Genomic DNA, 19310 nt, shown 5'->3' with positions numbered 1-19310 from the left:
ATATTCATGTATAAAGTATATCTGTTTTCCATGACTTTTCCAAAATTGTTAGTTTTTCTGTTTTTCCAAAACTTTTCCAGGCCTGGAAAATGGTATAACAAAATTCCATGACTTTTCCAGGTTTTTCATGACCGTATGAACCATTATTGTTGTACGTGAATAGAGGACAAATCAATACATTGTCCTTGGCTAGACATCACTTTTGGCCTTTCTTCTGGGCAAGTGGCTGAAAGGGTTTATTTTAGCTTGACATCTACTGAATACCGATTCTGATGCTTCAAAGTTTTTATAACTTTAACATTGCATACAGCAAATTTTCCCTCCAAGTGCTTAAGTGGAGATCTTTCTTTTCCTAAGAGAATAAATGAAAGATTTTGCATATAATCCCTCAAACACATCTAACTATTTAGTGTGGACACATCATGGTCAGAAGCAGTTTCACAAAAAAATAATAGATAGGACAAAAAAAAATTGATAGGAAAAATTACTAACAAAGCAATTCAGAAACATTGCAACTGAGGAACATATACATATTTGATGCATAAGAAGTTAAAATGGATCTTCCTCTGCTTGTAAAGCCGTAAACGAACACCTGCTATTGGTTCATGTGATTAGCGAGTGTCGATCGTGTCATAAAATGTGATTATCGGCCGATATCGATCTCTTGCCGATTGATCGGAGCATTCCTAATATTAACTAGATTCTTAAAGTTTGAGAACAAACTTTGAGGCTGGCTTGTGAAAGCCTGACGGTAATAGTTTATTTAGTTTAAACAGTTTTAAAAAGTATGAAAAGATAGATAGATAGATAGATAGATAGATAGATAGATAGATAGATAGATTAGCATGTTATTACCATGATTTTAACGTGAAATAGCATGTTGTTAGCATGATTTTAGCATGAATTAGCATGTTACTAGCATGATTTTAGCAATAATTAGCATGTTGTTAGCATGATTTTAACATGAATTAGGATGTTGTTAGCACGATTCTAGCATGAATTAGCATGTTACTAGCATGATTCTAGCATGAATTAGCATGTTACTAGCATGATTTTAGCATGAATTAGCACAATTCTAGCATGAATTAGCATGTTGTTAGCATGATTCTAGCATGAATTAGCATGTTGTTAGCATGATTCTAGCATGATTTAGCATGTTACTAGCAAGATTCCAGCATGAATTAGCATGCTACTAGCATGATTCTAGCATAAATTAGCATGTTGTTAGCATGCTTCTAGCATGAATTAGCATGTTACTAGCATGATTCTAGCATGAATTAGCATGTTGTTAGCATGATTCTAACATGAATTAGCATGTTACTAGCATGATTCTAGCATGAATTAGCATGTTGTTAGCATGATTCTAGCATGAATTAGCATTTCACTAGCATGATTCTAGCATGAATTAGCATGTTGTTAGCATGATTCTAGCATGAATTAGCATGTTGTTAGCATGATTCTAGCATGAATTAGCATGTTACTAGCATAATTCTAGCATGAATTAGCATGTTGTTAGCATGATTATAGCATGAATTAGCATGTTACTAGCATGATTCTAGCATGAATTAGCATGTTGTTAGCTAATTCTAGCATGAATTAGCATGATTCTAGCATGAATTAGGATGTTGTTAGCACGATGCTAGCATGAATTAGCATGATACTAGCATGATTCTAGCATGAATTAGCATGTTACTAGCATGAATCTAGCATGAATTAGCATGTTGTTAGCATGATTCTAGCATGGATTAGCATGTTACTAACATGATTTTAGCATAAATTAGCATGATTCTAGCATAAATTAGCATGTTGTTAGCATGATTCCAGCATGAATTAGCAAGTGACTAGCATGATTTAGCATGAATTAGCATGTGACTAGCATGATTCTAGCATGAATTAGCATGTAACTAGCATGATTCTAGCATGAATTAGCATGTTGTTAGCATGATGAATAGATAGATAGATAGATAGATAGATAGATAGATAGATAGATAGATAGATAGATAGATAGGTAGGTAGGTAGGTAGGTAGATAGATAGATAGATAGATAGATAGATAGATAGATAGATAGATAGATAGATAGATAGATAGATAGAGACAGACAGACAGACAGACAGACAGACAGACAGACAGACAGACAGACAGACAGACAGACAGACAGACAGATAGATAGATAGATAGGTAGAGGTAGATAGATAAAGGTAGATAGGTAGAGGTAGATAGATAAAGGTAGATAGATAGATAAATAGATAGATAGATAGATAGATAGATAGATAGATAGATAGATAGATAGATAGATAGATAGATAGATAGATAGATAGATAGATGGTGTAAGAGCATGAGTCAAACAAGCCAACCCCCGCCTCTCTACGATGTTCTGATGCTGAGATATAGCTGGTGCCATATCGTTGCTAGGTTAGTCTGTTTTGTTGCTATGGAGTTGATTGACAGCTTAGACTGATGATGTATCAAAGCTTCTTGCCAGTATGAACAGTTAAACACAACCCCCATGTCTCTATCACACTGCAGCATGACAATATCAGTCTGAACCTCTTTAATTGCAGTCTATGGGACAGTTGCTAGGGTGCAGTATCTGGTTGTTAGGGTGTGGCTAGAAAGTTAAAAGGCCATCGGTGATTGGCTGCTGGCTAGACTGAGTTAAATGAGCCTAGCCATTAGTCTGTAGGACAGTCTGATGCAGAGTTATGAGCTCACAAAGTTTGATCCCATGTAAAGTCAATGAGAGTCTTTTGCAATGGAAGTCTATGGGACGGTTTCTAGGGTCCAAAAGTGGTTGCTAGGGCGTGGCCAGAAAGTTTAAAGGTGATCAGTCATTGGCAGTTTGATAGTCTGAGTTAAATGAGCCCAGTTAGAAGTCTGTGTGACATTCTGATGCGGAGTTATGAGGTCACAAAGTTTGATCCAATGTTACGTCTATGGGATTTTTCCGACGGTCCCGGGACGTTTTTCGGGAAACCGAAAGTCGGATCAGTCGGAAAGGATATAGCAACTCGAGTCAGAATAGTTCGGAGGTCTGACCCGAGTTTGATGGTCATAGCTTGAAAGGCCTAAGAGGAGATAGAGTTTAATTTTTAGTCTCAGAAGAAGAATAATATAGAAAAATAATAATAAGTTTAATAGGATAACAGTAGTCTGGCTTGCTACACAAGCCAGCCTAATAATACTGCAATTGATTACATTTAATTGATTACATGTAATCTGTATTACAATTTTAGAGACAATTAGATTTTCAAAATCTAATCAAATTGCAGTTACTTTATCTTGATTACATGATTACAGTAATTATTCCTAAATCATTAATTTGGTAGTTTCTCTTCTATTTTCATTAATCTACTGTATTTCATTATTTGGATTTGCATAAAAACAGTAAAACGGCCATATAAATGTCATGTTAATTAATCTGCCTTCCATGCTTCACAATAAGGAAACAAATTTAGGCTACTGGTTGAAAATAAATTCAGAATATATTACTTAATATAAGTATTGTTTAAGATTGTTGCTTCTATGAAATATACTGAATGTAAATATATATCAAGGCAAAATGGTGAACTCTTTTTTGTTTTGTTTAGTCTATAAATTGTCTATAAAAGTGTGAAATAACGTGATGAATAAATTTTGTTTTATTTTTTCAGTGAAACAAAAATAACTATTCTGAAAGTAAATTACTGGAAGTCATTTTTGTTTTGTTCAACGTATATATTTAGGGACAAACAACAGTCCAATCACACTGACTACAGCAAAAAGTCTCATTAGAGCAGGGGTATATGGGCCCCAGCAGGTAAAGGCCCTCAGTATTCCTCCTCCTCCGGCTGCTGGGGCCCATATACAGCTGCTCTAATCCGACCTTTCTCCTGCAGTCCAGTTTGATTAGCGAGGGGGCCGGACGAGCACTGAAAGACCTGTTCACAGCCATTACCAAGATTCCTTTATCAATGTCTAGTAATTAAAATGTCACCACTTAATTTTCAGGCCACGGTGAACCTCTTGTAGCAATCTTTTCCTAATAAAAACAGTAATCGAAACGCTATTTTCACTCGAAACAAAAAGGTTGCGGCAGGCGACTCGGAGTGTCAAGGCGACAGAGATCAATATGAGAGAAGCTGATTGATCTCGCGCTAAAGTGAAATTTATTGGGGTCGTGCTTTTATACGGCGCGGATATAACAGTGACTGTAGAACACTGCTTTTCAGCTGATGCGTTTATTAAACCTCTCTTGCTGAATTAGTCTGTCTTTGATTTATGTGCCAATCTTCTCTATGACCTCCAGGACAGAATCTCTTATTTCTCCAAATCTGAATGGGGTTTCGTCTTTATTATTTGAGCTTGTTAGTGTTCTCTGAATACAATTATAGATTATATATTTGGTTTAAGGTACAACTAAAAAATGTTTGAATTCGGCTTGTTGGTCATTTAAAATATAACCAACAACATTTGATGTTGGAAAAAATAGTTGCTCTCGCTTGGTAATTGCTCCTAATTTTGTGCAGGTTCTTGATGGCATCGATTGTTCTTTGACAAAGAAACATTCCTTAGTGGAAAAAATGTTCTTTGTGTAATGGAAATATTATTTATGGAAATATGTTTTCATTTAATAAGAAACAAAAATATTTTAAGACATTAACATTAATGATATCTAAAGAAATAGATAAATAGCTTGACGAATGCCTGGCTAATAATACGACATGTCTTAGATTATAAATACCTTTTAACACGGCAAAATTAAAATATCCTATTTAACTTAATTAATTGTATCCTCACTACCACATTTCATGTGCGGTGATAACGTGTTTACTGGTAATATTATCAAAAAAATAAAAAATACACAAAGCGCTACAGCCTAATGAAGAGGTTTTTCTCCATGCAGTTCATACTTAGCAACTGGCCTATATAAAGTTTCTTTAATTAGTTTACTCATGCTCGTGTAATATAATAGCATGTATATTAATGAGCCAATAATGGCATATGTCGTCTTGAAACACAATATTTATCGTATTGATTCAACCGTTATGTAAAAACAATCATCGATTATTTAATAGCATGTAAGAGAGGTTACTAAGTCCATCAAGAAACCTGACTGTGCTAAAATTAATAGTGATAACTATATGCAAACAACAATAGCCCATAAATGCGTTATTACTGTAGATAACTCAGTGTCGTGAGGATTTAAATGAACTTGTGAATTGTTTATTTATTTTACATGTTTTTTTTTACATGATTACACTTTTTTTTCTCACAGGTCTGTCTAAATGATGACAGGATAGCTTGTTTAAAAACGGGTGTTGTGTATCTGTATACCAGGAGGATCCAGTCTTGTAGGACATGTGAGCCCCTGTCTCTCCGCCATAAATGCTAACAATGCTGCATTGAGTCTGACCTCTAAATAATTAACAAGAAAGGAATAATTACAGAATAAAATTGTAATTATTGTTGGGCCAGAACGGAGCTTCTTGGTTGTGAAAGGAGACACGGCCAGGCAGATCTGGTTAAAGTTTCCCTTCCTATTAATATTGAATTAGGTTAAGCCGGTGGCCCCTTGGTCACAGGACACATGAGCATCGCTTGACGGATTTTTAAACTTTCCCATTTGTTTTCATCTCTGTCGTCATATAAGCTGTATTTTATCCTCAACTATTTTGGAAAAATATTTTAATACAAACGCAGCCGGCTGTACTTGTTTCAGGATACACGTTCAGTTAATGTAAAATACACTTTAGCTCGAAGCGTTTTAATGGTAATGACTTTGCTAAGAAGAAACATCCCTCTAAGGCATTTTTGGACATTATGAACTAATTGATTCAGGTAATTGTTAACATTTATATAATTAATTACCGTTTAATTAAACGTCTGTTTTGACACCTTAACGAATGACAGCAAAGTAAAATGGACGAGGGCTGGAATAATTAAAGGAGGTGGGAAATATTTGACACATTATTAGGTTAAAAAAAAACATTGGCTATCAGTTGTTTTGACCACACTTTGTACTGTGCAAACCCTCTGAGAGAGAAAGGGAGAGACTGAAACGCGTGAACAATGAAAGCTGGACAAATTGCCAAAACATTTCTGAGGGAATGACAATTTTCCACTGTCGTATTTCAAAGTGGACAGCACAACTTTGCCCGGTTCGATATTGATATCTTTACGTCAAGACTTAGTGGGGTTAACTGAAGGGCATTGATCAGGTTTTAAATAGTTAATACGGCCATATAAGGTTGCACCACTTACCTCAGTCCATTGCTCTGATATATCACTGTTTGTACACACTAGCCGCTCTCACTGGCTGGTGTGTTTAACAAATGTGCATCATTCACTGGGAGACATGTGACGTAAAATGCAATGACCACGAACTTCTAATAGCAGTTTAGACAGTGCGTGCCCCGCGGACATGCATGCCCAACACAAGGAAATATTTCATGCTAATTCGTAATGATAGTTTGTTTATCGAGTGTCACTCAAAACAGAACAGTTAAAAATTAATGCAAAACTTGTTCATCTCTGAGAAAAAAGACATGTGTATATGATATCATGAAGAGTAACAAACAAAGCATCATAATTATTGGTTGTTCATTGTACATCCTCCCTGTTTCCATGCGCAATCGTCTATGCGCAAAACCGCTTAAATTGAACTTAGATATCAACAAAGGCAGCAAAAATCATCTATCTATCTATCTATCTATCTATCTATCTATCTATCTATCTATCTATCTATCTATCTATCTATCTATCTATCTATCTATCTATCTATCTATCTATCTATCTATCTATCTATCTATCTATCTATCTATCTATCTATCTATCTATCTATCTATCTATCTGCCTGTCTGTATAAGCAGCTCAGTTGAATTCTAAACTGGCAGTACTATTTGTTTTGAAGTAGGCTAGTGGAAGCAAACGGTTAATACCAGAATCGGATTTGATCTCAGTGGGTGTGCCTTCTTATTCTTTTTGGCGTCCCCTCTCTTGAAGTAGATCGCGCACAACCTATTAAGAAGAGACACGAGCTCCGGGACTGCCATGTGGTCACTCGGCTCGCGCTCCCGTCACCACGCACGAGAGCTGAGAGGGATGGAAACTCTAAAGCTGTTTTGAAAGGGAAGACTACACAGACTCGCAGTTTTCATCCCGCACTTCACACGAACGATTTGTCCCTCTTGATTTAGGCCTGTTCATTTGAGGCGATACACAAGCTCTTCTGACGTTTCTTGATTGAAAAAGGTACGTTTCTTTTTATATTTAAAATTTGTTTGATAGGTCTATATAATAACCATGGTGTAATTTTTTTTTAATAAATGATAAATAAATCATAAATGTCTAACTTATTTTTAATATCCATTTCTCAATCCAATGTTTATGAAACAGTGGACTGTAATATTTAAAATATGCTTTATCCTTGATTACGAAAGGGATTTTATAGCATTTAAATCAGGTGATATAATTTGGCAAAATAATTAATAGCCTATATGCATATGGTTTAATGTAAACAATACGGAGACGTCTGGGAAACGAAAATATGCTTTGTACTAAATTATAAAGGCTTCCTGCGCAATGTTTTAATTATAAATGATCAGAGTTTTATTAACAGATCAAAGTCGAACAACACAGGCTGTGTAATTACACAGAAAGCGGCTTACTGCTTCTTTTCCTTGTTGATAAGCTCATTGGAGTAGCTAAAAGATTCTTCCCTTCTGCCCCTTTGCGTATTAGCGCCGTAAGAGGCCTTTAAGTAATCGCTCCGGCTTCTGAGCCGATTTGAAGACATTAAGCAATGATGCAGGCTCTCGGGTCAAAGAGTGCGAGCTTTTAAGGAAAGTCGTCAAAATATTTAACCTAAAAATGAAATATTAATTGTAGGCCTCAGTGTTAATTAGTTGGCTTTAACGTGTTAATTAAAACGTTAAATGTTATCTATATTGTGTAATACAGTGGTAAAAAGATTGTAGCCTGTTTTTAATTTGACTAAGGGTTAAAACAAACGAATAAACTTGATTACGTAGACGAATTATAGACTATTGAAATTACTGCAATTATCATATACCGATTTCTTGTTTCGTTAATTTTTTTAGATAATGTGCGCCAATATGTAATAATCAAACCAGTTTTAGCAATAATAATAGTTATTAAATATTATTATTCGTATAAATAAAGTTATTATTGCTATTTATTCCTATAAATAATAATACTGTAAAGAATATATTTATGCTGGGAGAACGCTTGTACAAATCACATCAATAATTGTAAATAATCTCTAGCATAAAATATAGGCTAGTTCTTGGATTGTAGTGTAATTTAACATCTATGTCTCCTCCACAGACTTCCAGGAATGGAGTCGATACCCAGTCAGCTTTCTACGGGACGAGATACTTGCTCTTCTCCCAGCTCGAAGCAAGAACTCCAGCCTTATTCTGGCAGCAGCTCGATGAAGCCAAATCAAGTGAGTGAGACTGCGCTGTACGGAGTGCCCATCGTCTCTTTGGTAATCGACGGCCAGGAGAGACTGTGTTTGGCGCAGATTTCCAACACTTTACTGAAGAACTACAGTTACAACGAAATTCACAACCGACGCGTGGCGCTTGGAATTACGTGTGTGCAGTGCACGCCGGTGCAGTTGGAGATCCTGAGGCGCGCGGGGGCTATGCCCATCTCCTCGCGCCGCTGTGGCATGATCACCAAACGCGAGGCCGAGCGCCTCTGCAAATCCTTTCTCGGGGCTCACAATCCTCCCAAATTACCCGAGAATTTTGCTTTCGATGTTTCACACGAGTGCGCCTGGGGATGTCGGGGAAACTTCATACCCGCCAGGTACAATAGCTCCAGGGCGAAATGCATCAAGTGCACCTATTGCAATATGTACTTTTCACCAAACAAATTTATATTTCATTCGCACCGCACACCTGAATCGAAATACACGCAGCCGGACGCGGCTAATTTTAATTCATGGAGGCGCCATCTGAAACTCACCGACAAAAGTTTGGCTGATGATCTTTGTCACGCGTGGGAGGACGTCAAGGCCATGTTTAACGGCGGGAGCAGAAAACGCGCAATGCCGGGTAGTGGATCCGAAATGTCCTCCCATCTCAAACCGCAGTCCTCCGGCAACATCACGCAAACTACTTCCTCCGATATCCCTCACAAAACTTTGCGCTGCGACGACGACCGCGGTAACCTCAGTTTAAGCAACAGCGTGCGCAACTATCCGGTCATCCCTGTGCCTAGTAAGAGTTTCGGCATGCTCCAGAAGATCCCGCCACCCATCTTCCCGCATCCGTATAGTTTCCCAGCATTTGGACTGTGTCAAAAGAAGGACGATGGAGTTGGTGAGCAGAATAAGACCAATGTGCCCAGCGTGTTTTGGCCCGGTGCGAAGGACGGTATCTATCCTTCCTTTCCTATGTTTTGGCCCACCGCGGGCAGCCTGCCGCTCTCATCCTACCAACCAAAGCCACACGCGGACTTACTGGGTGGCCGGCAAACGGAAGCAGAGATGTCAGAGAGTGAGAGGGGAGGAAACACACCTAGAGACAGTCTGTTCGACAGCGAGCGCTGCTCCAGCTCACAGTCCCTCAGGAACGACGAGGACAAATCTGGGGACGAGGCCAGGTCAAGTGAGGGTCAACCCAGCACTCCTAGAAAGCTAAGCTATATTTCTGCGTTCAGACCAGTGGTTAAAGACGCAGAGAGTATAGCCAAGCTTTACGGGAACAGGGACGCGTACAGTGGAGCACATCCTGGTCATTTGTCGCCTGACTTTGTGAGCGAGACCTCCAGCTACAGATCGGCCTCTCCGTGCGCGGACAGCGGGGAAGAACCAGATGTGGACGTGGAGACTCACAGAATTCCCGATGATGAGGAATCTATACAACTTTCCGTAGATGATCGGCAAAGTCCAGTGAGGGAAGACACACCAACGCCTCAGCCGGACGATGGCCACCAGACGGTCACTTTCAGTGACTCGGGCTCCCCTGATCACAAGCAGAACAAGCAGGTGGCGAAGAAAAGTGATGCCATTGCTTACGATGTGAGTGACACAAACTAAAATGTTCAATGCCAAAGAAGCCATTTAATTCTATATCCAGCATTACAGCATCAAATAAATGGCCCCAGGTTATTGCAAAAATGATTTTGAATAATGTCAGAGTGAATAAAAGCAGTCAATTCTCAGGATGACACACTTGTCTAATACAGCAGTCTTTCAGCATTATTAGCGTGTAATGACGTCTAATTATGAGTCTGTGGACTCTATATTTATAGATTTCTATTTGTGAACACTTTGTATTTTACGTTGTTATGGATACACCTCGTTTTAATCCTGTTTATTGACGTAAAACGGTCTGGATAAAAGCGCCCATCGGCGCGTAATTATAGTAAATTAAATGTTTAGGATGAATGGTCATTTCTGTCGTAGCCCGCGGGCTATTAGTGTGTTGGTGTAAGGGCTCCCCTGTGGATACTGGGCAAATTATTCTCTTTGTCAGTCCATCAGACTGAATGCACCTTGTAATACGAGTAATTTGCCTGGATGTTGCCAGATATGCATGTAAGAGTACGGTTAAACGCAGTCTATTGTCTGACGAATTGTTGCGTAAAAAGAATGAAATTACAGGCACCATAATTGGTGTTGTATTTATTTTTAAATGCTTGGCTAATTTTTGCAGGTGTACTCGCATGAAAAGGATGGAGCCTCTCTTCAGAACACCCTGTCCTGTTCGGCCTCCAAACTTTCTCGCTGCGCGCAAGATACAAATGGTAAGAATTGATTAAACTGGTATTTAATATTTTGCCCAATATATTAGTATTATAGGCCAGCTTGTTAACAACTTTAATTTCGATAATTATGAGAAAAACATGTTGAATTATGCACTACAATCGAGTGACCTGCTAACATAAATATATTTCCTCTAGATTCACACATTTCAAACAGTACTGACGACGAATGCGAATCTCAAAAATCCTGCTCGGACCAAATTAGAGTAAGCAGAGAGAATTCAAGTGAGTAGCATATATCAAATAATTTCAAGATTTTAAAGCAAAATTATTTGTTTATGCAATATTTATTTTCTTTATAATTTTAATACAATATCTTTATTTATTGTTTTCTGCCAGTTGACGCAGCATTGAGAAGTACTGATAACAGATTTAATTTCGAGAAAGACATCGAGAATATGGCAAAAGGTAACAGCGTAAACATTCATGTTATTCATAACAAAAGACTTTACGCAAATAACGTTATAAATTACGAGCACAAGCTCTCAAGGAATAAAATTTAACAATGCATTAGCCTGTTTATTTTTAGGGCAAATATTTAAGCTTTTGTGTACAATGTTTGCCCCCTTTTTTTGTATTCATGAGATCGCTGCACATTTGTGTATTACTGAGAATTGTCCTTGAACTGCAGACGATCCACACTGCCGGGCTTGTTTTCCTCACAGCCCTCAGGCAACTGTCCTAATTATTTTGCAATGTCATGCTTGAGAACACGGGGATGGTGTGTTTAGCCTTAGTAACCTAAATAGCACTATTAGACAAGAAAAACAGAGAGGAAATACATAATCCAAACAAATACAATTCTGATTTATTTGGGCTAATTTTCTTTAAAAAATAATAACTGTAGCTTACTTAAAAGCTATTGAGAGATGTTGTGATTAAAAGTCATAGTGATATGATAATTTATGGGACTTCTATTGGTTTTCCACAGAGGAGCTCCAAAAGCAGCTATTGGAGCAAGTGGAGCTGAGAAAAAAACTGGAAAGGGAATTTCAAAGTTTGAAAGGTAATTAACAGATGGCTATTTTCCCCAAACTATGCTTCTAATTGGTTTATAATTTCTTCTATTTATAACTTAATGCATGTTGACTCTAACAGATAATTTTCAGGATCAAATGAAGAGGGAACTGTCTTATCGAGAGGAGATGGTCCAGCAGCTGCAGATTGTGCGAGGTAATTTTGCACTAGTGATGAGAAAAGGCTAGTTTAGTTTCTAAAAGTAACACTTGCATATTTTTACATTGCTCTAATTTTTAAAGGCAATATTAGGTCACTGGGAATGTTTGTGACCCACTTCAAATGATTTATTAATTTTTCTGTTTATTTTATTTAGACACATTGTGCAACGAGTTGGATCAGGAGAGAAAGGCTCGTTATGCAATTCAGCAGAAGCTTAAAGGTAATTTAGAAATATATAGTGTTCAGGATAAATCAGTACATCCCTCTTAAATTCATATTTTTAGGATGCTTTCAAATAATATATATGTGTATATAAAAATGTAGATTCTTTAGTTCACAGTCCAAATATTGCTATACCCAAATTAATATGTTTGAGTAAAATATGAAATAAAATTTTAATAAACAGGAAAAATCAAAAGAAACAAAAACATAATTTAAAATTGTGTAGTTTGTAATTTGTTTTGCAAGTGAAATATATTATATTTTTATTTCTAGGTGACCAAACTCTTCTTTTAATAAATATAAGTGTTTAAAAAAGCTTTTGTTAATTGGATATATTCACTAAGGAATTAATAAAAATATTAATTTTCAAAAGGGGGAAAACTTATTTATTCTGAGGTCTGCACTTACACAATCAACTGGAATGAAAAATATCTAAGAAAAATACAAAAGAAATATGCAAGTGGTACTTTTTAAACAAAATACTCAATGTACGTAAAACGTTGTGTTTGGCTAATACTTGGAAAATACATCTAACGCCTATATTGACTGGTTTAACTCATTAAAAATATTCTAGCATAACTGAGTTGGCCTTGATATATTAATTTATACCAACAAAACCTTGAGGTTGAAATGTCTCTTTAGCTTTTACACGTTACCAATTTTACATTGCAGTAAAGAATAATAGCATGCAACCACGCTTTATACATTCACTAAGGTGTATCTATTTGGAGAACGTAAAGGATTACATAGGTTTAGCAGTAGATTTCCCTTGTGTCATGCTTCATGGAACTAAATCCTCCTTTTCCCTAGAAGCTCACGACGCTCTTCACCATTTCTCCTGCAAAATGCTCACTCCACGCCACTGCACAGGGACCTGCACCTTTAAGCCACCTCTCTTACCACCTTAACTTAAAAAACTGCATCCCAGGATCCAAGTGACATCTGTGAACCTCCCGTGAAGGAATTCTCCATTCGCACTCGGTTTGAGTTATGCACACTGGACGCTGAGGACCGAGGACTGCTGAATCACAATCACTGGCATTTGAACATTCTGCTGTGAATGAAAGTGTCTAGGATTACTTTAGGAAAACAGAGTAAAACAAGCCAGAGGATGTCATCGATAAGCCCTCAAATAATTATCCTGTTTCTTGTGTAAATAGGTTGACTTTTTTTAAAACAATACAAATACATAATATGTGGCAATGTGCAATGAACTGTATAATGTGAAATTTCATAAACTGGAATTGTTGATTATTCTCATTATTTATGTATTTATGCGTTTTTTCATGTATTTAGTTTTTTTTTCTCACAATGAATTCAATGATGTGCTATCACAAATGAATTGTGTATTATCAATATTAAGCACTTTAAATAAGCAACTTTTCAGACCTGTATATCCTAACATGAATCAGTACAAAATGATTCAAAGTGAATTGTATTTACAAAAGACGCAACTTCAAACAAGCACTTAGCCCTAATTTCCAACATAAACAATTGAGAAAGTTGTTGATCCACATGAAAGTGCTCAAACGAAATGACACAGAACCTCTGGAGTGTTTCTTCAGTTTTACTTTTATTTTTTCGAAAATAAAACATTCTCTTGCCTCGTTCTTCAATAAAAGTTAAATTAAAGCCACAAATATTGACTCGTGAATTAAAAAAAATGTCTTTCATACCTTCAAAAATTAAACAAATTTTGACTATAATAGAAACTGTGCCGGCGTTACCTGGAAAGTATGCGTGATAATGCCGCCCTCCTCGGCTTGATCTTGCAGCATGCAGCCTATAACAAATAACACATTTTAAACAATTGTATTTACTATGTATTCTCATTAAAATATATGATTTATTAGTTAATTAATATACAATAATATATGTATATATTGCACACCAGTTCTGCAGCCTAATATTTAAAAAACCTACACATTAACAGCTAACCTAAAAAATAAATTAGCTCATGAGGAGTCTATTTGTGCAATACAACACTTCCATCTAGCGATACAAATAGGCATTGCCTGTTTGATTGCTCAGTGCGCGAATCCTCAGTTTACAATAATCATATTTGCGTAAATTCTTTTGTAAACAGTGCCATGTCAGTGAAATAAATATAACTTATAGATATCTTAAAATCTAACAATATTGATACTAACATATAAAAAACTTTATTTTAATTTTATGGGATCTTTAAAGGTCTGACTTACTGACAAAATAAATAAATAAATAAAATAAACCTGAATTCTAAATAAGCTTGAGTTTTTAATAATAATAATCTGCATTCTTAACTGAAAAAAAAATATTTTATTGTAGATATTTAATTTCATTATTCACTTATCACAATCAAACTTGTGTCAGACGATATGTTCTGTGCATCTATATACAGTAGGTGACAGTATCTCTATTTTTAACTTAAAGCCTCACAATGTCAAAAACAAAATTTATATCGCTTTATATTAAGTGACCTAATTAATTACTACTTTAAGTAGTACATTTAAATTAATCATTTGATCAAATGCACAAATGTACATAAATTATCTGCATTTAAGTACATCTGGAATTAAGTTCTGTTATTGCATTTATAATTAACTGTTGAACCACCTTTACCCACCTCAAGAACAAGTGTTCAATACAACATGAACAACTTAAGTACTTTACTTTTTAATGTAAGTATCTACTAGTTAATGACAATATAAAGTGGGACCCCAAAGTTCAAAGGCCCTTTTTTTTTTTACACTCGTAGGTGTAGACTCAGAGACCGTATGGAGTATTAAATTCAATTCATCTTTATTTAAATAGAGCTTTTTACAATGTTCGTGTGTAGGCATGGGCTGGTATAAGATTCTGACGGTATGAAAAAAAATATCACGGTTTCACAGTATTGTGGTTACTGCTCTAAAATATGTTCTTTTTAAATGTGTGGATAAAAACAAAACAAAAAATCCCCATTTGCGAAAATATATTTTATTTTGAGAAACATATTCATTCATTTTCTTTTCGGCTAAGTCCCTTTATTAATTTGGGGTCGCCACAGCGGAATGAACCGCCAACTTATTCAGCATATGTTTTACGCAGCGGATGCCCTTCCATCTGCAACCCATCTCTGGGAAACACCCATACACTTATTCACACACATACACTACGAACAATTTTAGCTTACCCAATTCACCTGTACCGCATGTCTTTGGACTTGTGGGGGAAACCGGAGCACCCGGAGGAAACCCATGCAAAAAAGGAGAGAACATGCAAACTCCACACAGAATTGCCAACTGACCCAGTCGAGGCTCAAACAAGCGACCGTCTTGCAATGAGGCGACAGCACTACCTACTGCATCATCGCCAGAAACATATATTCATATTTTTTTTATAATATATATTTTTTTAATTACTGTGATTATTGGAACAGTAAACACGTCATGCTAAATAATGAAAATGAATCATTGACTTCTGCTGTCTTCATTAGTTTCAAAAACACAGATTTCTTTACAATTTAAAAATGCATCTTTGGATATCTTTTCTGCTGGAGATTCTGTTGTCCTAAAAAAATCTTACATATACAGTAGGAGCAGTACAGCAGAAAATCATGTCAGTTTTAAAACCTTGACCTTTCCAAACCGCGGTATACCTTGAAAACAGTTATCGTCCCATGCCTATTTGTGTAAAAAAGCAAAAGATGAAGTTCTAGTAAACTGAAACTCCTTCAGTTCAGTTGTCACAGTTAAAGTTCAGTTTATTTTATTTTAGTGTAATGTAAATGTGAGTCCTAGCACCACAAACACTGAAGAGCAACCAATGCGATTCAATTTTTTTCAAAGTGCCCTAGGGCTGCACAACATATAGTTTTTTCATCGAAATCGCAATGTGTGAATCTGCAACAGTCACATTGCTGGAATGTCAAATAGTAATTTTGATTAACCAGAAACCATAGCTGTCAGTGAAAGGTTTAATTTATTCAATAGCGTGAAAGCTTTTCACTTTAATGTTTTTAATGGCATGTGAGAATAAGATTTCAAGCTAATTTAAACCATTTGTTCACAACAAACTATAAAGTTTTTTAACTTAAAGATGAATTGCTTAATTATTTATACAATGAATAGTGTTAATTTATATTCGATTATTGAATTTCTGTACCTCAATACTGAAAACCATAAAGGGATGTTTATTTAATTTTCATAAATCTATTCTGCTTTCATCTGTGCTTTAATTTTTAATTTTTTTATTTTGTATATTTTATAGAGATGCACTCCCCTACAAAGTCTTCCCAATCAATGTAAAATCATTGAGTGAAATTAGGGGAGAGCAGGGTAAAGTGAGACACTTTTTACATTTGCTCCCCTGAAAGCGAGCTAAAATGATTTATCAGTCAAGTTTACACATTTCTCATTAATTCAGAATGTTTTCTAGCAATGGAATTTATCAGACTGTATTTAGGATAATCGAAAGTGAAAATATGATTGTTTTAAAACAAAGTTTTCTTGTGTCTCAATTTACCCCAGCTTCGAACCAGCCAGGGGTAAACTCACAACATATATTGCAGAAAAAACTTATATCGCAATGTGAGTTTTTCACAATATCGTGCAGTCCTATAGTGTGCAAAACAATTTCATATTCTAAATATATTATTTCCACTGTAAAGTATCTTTAGTAAATAAAAAGGTTCAATGTATATTATAGATTCTTCATGGAACCATTGATGTCAATAAAGAACCTTTATTTAAGAGTGTAGCAAATAAACGTTTTGCAAAACTAGAAAAACATGCTCAGTATCAAAGTAATCAAAATGTAAGGAATGCTTTAGTTGTCATAGCTTATTTTAATGATTGTTTTGTTTTATTTGTATTCATTTAAGAAAAAAGTAGACAAATGCACTTTTCAATAAATGAAGTCAATTTAGACTTCATTTAATCATATATTTGGTAACACTGTACAATAAGGTTGCATTAGTTGATGTTAGTTAATGTATTGCTAGAATGCTAACATGAGCAAACAATGATCAATACATTTATTACAGTATTTAATCATCTTCATTACCAATAATGGAAATAATGTTGTTTATAAATAGTTTAACTCATAGTGTACTCATAGTGTGAGTTTAGATGCATCTGTAAATGTGTAAATAGTAGACTAATGTATGCTTTATAAACGATATACAAGCATTGTTCATTATTAATTCATGTCAGTAAATAAATACACTACTGTTTGGGGTCAGTAGGATTTTTAAATGTTTTAAAATAAGCTTCTTCTGCTTACCAAGTCTGCATTAATTTCATCAAAATTACAGTACAAATGGTAAAATAGTAAAATGTTATTGCTCTATAAAATTATTTTTCAAAAGTAGTTTATCATTTAATTTTATCTTTTATTCCAGTGATTTTAAAGATTAATTTTCAGGTTCATTACTCCAGTATTCAGTCACATCATCCTTAAGAAATCACTCTAATATTAATTATTATTATTGTTTATTATTGTTATTGTTTATTATTATTATTATTATTATTATTATTATTATTATTATTATTATTATTATTATCATCATCATTAATGTAATAGTATTAAAAGCAATAATGACTGGAGTAATAATTTCATTTGAAACTAAATGCAGTAATTAATAAATAAATATTTAATAAATAAGGATTTAACATGTTTAACATTTTTTTTAATTTAATAAATGCTGCCTTGATGAATAATTTAAATTTTTAAAAAACTGACCCAAAACCTTTGACCGGTAGTGTACATCAACTAATATTAACAGGTCCGTAGTCAGGTGGGTTTGGGTGGTTTGAAGGACCGACTGTTATGCCTTCATAATTATGGAAATAACCCACCGAAAAAGGCTTTAAGACCTAAAGTAAGACCTGCAAAGTAAAGTAAGCTTAATTGTATTGTTGTTAAATAGAGAAAACATTTTACAAGTACCTTTTATTCTAAATCTTGGACCTTATACTTAAAAGAAAAAATTACCAATAAAATGTTGTGAAGCACCAAAGGCAGCCCATATTTAAGTTATCATACTAATTAGGCTATTGTTGTTTTCCATAAATTATCAAATGCACTTTTTACAAGAGTGGCTATAAAAATCTTGAAGCTCTACCTTATTATCATTATTATTAACTTTTTATTGTTCAAATACCCAACTAAATTCTGACTGGGGACAGTTGATTATGTTGGCCAGTTTGTTATTTGCCTAATAAATGACAATAGACCAGTTTAATTTAAAACTTTATAGATTACAATTTTTTACCCGTTTGTAAAATATGATCTAATGAAGTTGTACTTTAAATATAAGTAGCCTATTTTTCATATATATATTTTTATTTTAAATCTTTAGAATTTAGTACATCAAAAAGTGTGACTATCTGACAAACTAATCTAGCAAGCAATAGTGCTTGAAATGTCATTAATATGCAGTATTTCAACTTATAATTAAATAGACAATGAGTCGAAAAACTGCAAAAAGATTGGAACCACCCCTTTTACCAGGCTGGCTACAGGCCTGATTAACTAACGAAACCTTAATGTCAAGTCTGACCAAATATTCTAATCTAAAGGTTTTACAGAGGGACGTGAATACATTCATATTCATGTTGATTTGGTGATTTTGTTCTACAAAAATTGTAAAATGCTCTGTTTGAACACTTTCTTGTTTGAAAGAAATTCTCACTGTAGCCTATACTCTTTACTCTGTTTTACAATTAGAAACAAGAATTTTAATCTAACTTAATCCAATGTTCAGATTTCTGAACTGTATGCAAATCAGCGCATTTCAAACTATTTAAGCGGCATTTGCATATTTAAACAAAATGAAATGTTATTTACATAATCAATTCCCTGTCCAAATATCAATGTTATTTTGCCACTGTGAGTCAACATTACCGCAAAACTAAATGAAAAGCACTTAATGGTAATTTAACGCATAATTATGCTGTTCTCCTTCTTCCGAATACACGTTTCAATACTATTTATAATATGGTACCCCTAGACTCTAGATGGGAATAAAAACAATACCTTTCCTCAACATAGTTTTCCTGTCACAAAGGTAGAGCGGGATTTTTGGACACCCCAGTTTGAGAAACGTGTGAACGGTTACGCCGGGCAACGAGCCGCGCGTGCACCCACGTGACCCGGCAACGTCACGCCTG

General features: G+C 35.1%; 1 protein-coding gene and 1 long non-coding RNA gene across 18 annotated transcripts; one reads left to right on the top strand and one right to left on the bottom strand.

The window, feature by feature from the left end:
* The first annotated feature begins 6955 nt into the window (after nt 1-6955).
* On the top strand, nt 6956-13817 carry skor1a (SKI family transcriptional corepressor 1a). Of its 16 annotated transcripts, none has more exon segments than NM_001130652.1 (9): nt 6956-7230; nt 8326-10030; nt 10668-10758; nt 10915-11001; nt 11116-11184; nt 11708-11782; nt 11875-11949; nt 12110-12175; nt 12988-13132. In NM_001130652.1, coding segments are annotated over 8 exon segments (2256 nt in total). In that variant the 5' UTR covers nt 6956-7230; nt 8326-8335; the 3' UTR covers nt 13086-13132.
* LOC141375390 (uncharacterized) lies at nt 11055-19309 on the bottom strand. 2 transcript variants are annotated; one of them, XR_012383361.1, is made up of 4 exons: nt 19177-19284; nt 17881-18026; nt 13905-13960; nt 11055-13231 (listed from the first exon to the last, which is right to left on the bottom strand). It is a non-coding gene; the product is annotated as an uncharacterized lncRNA (long non-coding RNA). The 2 variants fall into 2 exon arrangements; XR_012383360.1 differs by lacking the exon at nt 17881-18026 and having other exon boundaries at nt 19177-19309.
* Between the last annotated feature and the right edge of the window lies 1 nt (nt 19310).

Source organism: Danio rerio, chromosome 7, assembly GCF_049306965.1.
Source record: "Danio rerio strain Tuebingen ecotype United States chromosome 7, GRCz12tu, whole genome shotgun sequence".
Classification (NCBI taxonomy): domain Eukaryota; kingdom Metazoa; phylum Chordata; class Actinopteri; order Cypriniformes; family Danionidae; genus Danio; species Danio rerio.
The sequence above is the reverse complement of the archived record's forward strand: the minus strand, read 5'-3'. Positions and strand labels throughout refer to the sequence as shown.

Bases quoted from the DNA above. Each gene is read 5' to 3' on its own strand.
- skor1a (XM_017356796.4), top strand. From the start codon at position 8,336: ATGGAGTCGATACCCAGTCAGCTTTCTACGGGACGAGATACTTGCTCT. The intron at 10,031-10,667 runs GTGAGTGACACA...TAATTTTTGCAG, and splicing joins GTGATGCCATTGCTTACGAT to GTGTACTCGCATGAAAAGGA. The intron at 11,185-11,707 runs GTAACAGCGTAA...GGTTTTCCACAG, and splicing joins CATCGAGAATATGGCAAAAG to AGGAGCTCCAAAAGCAGCTA.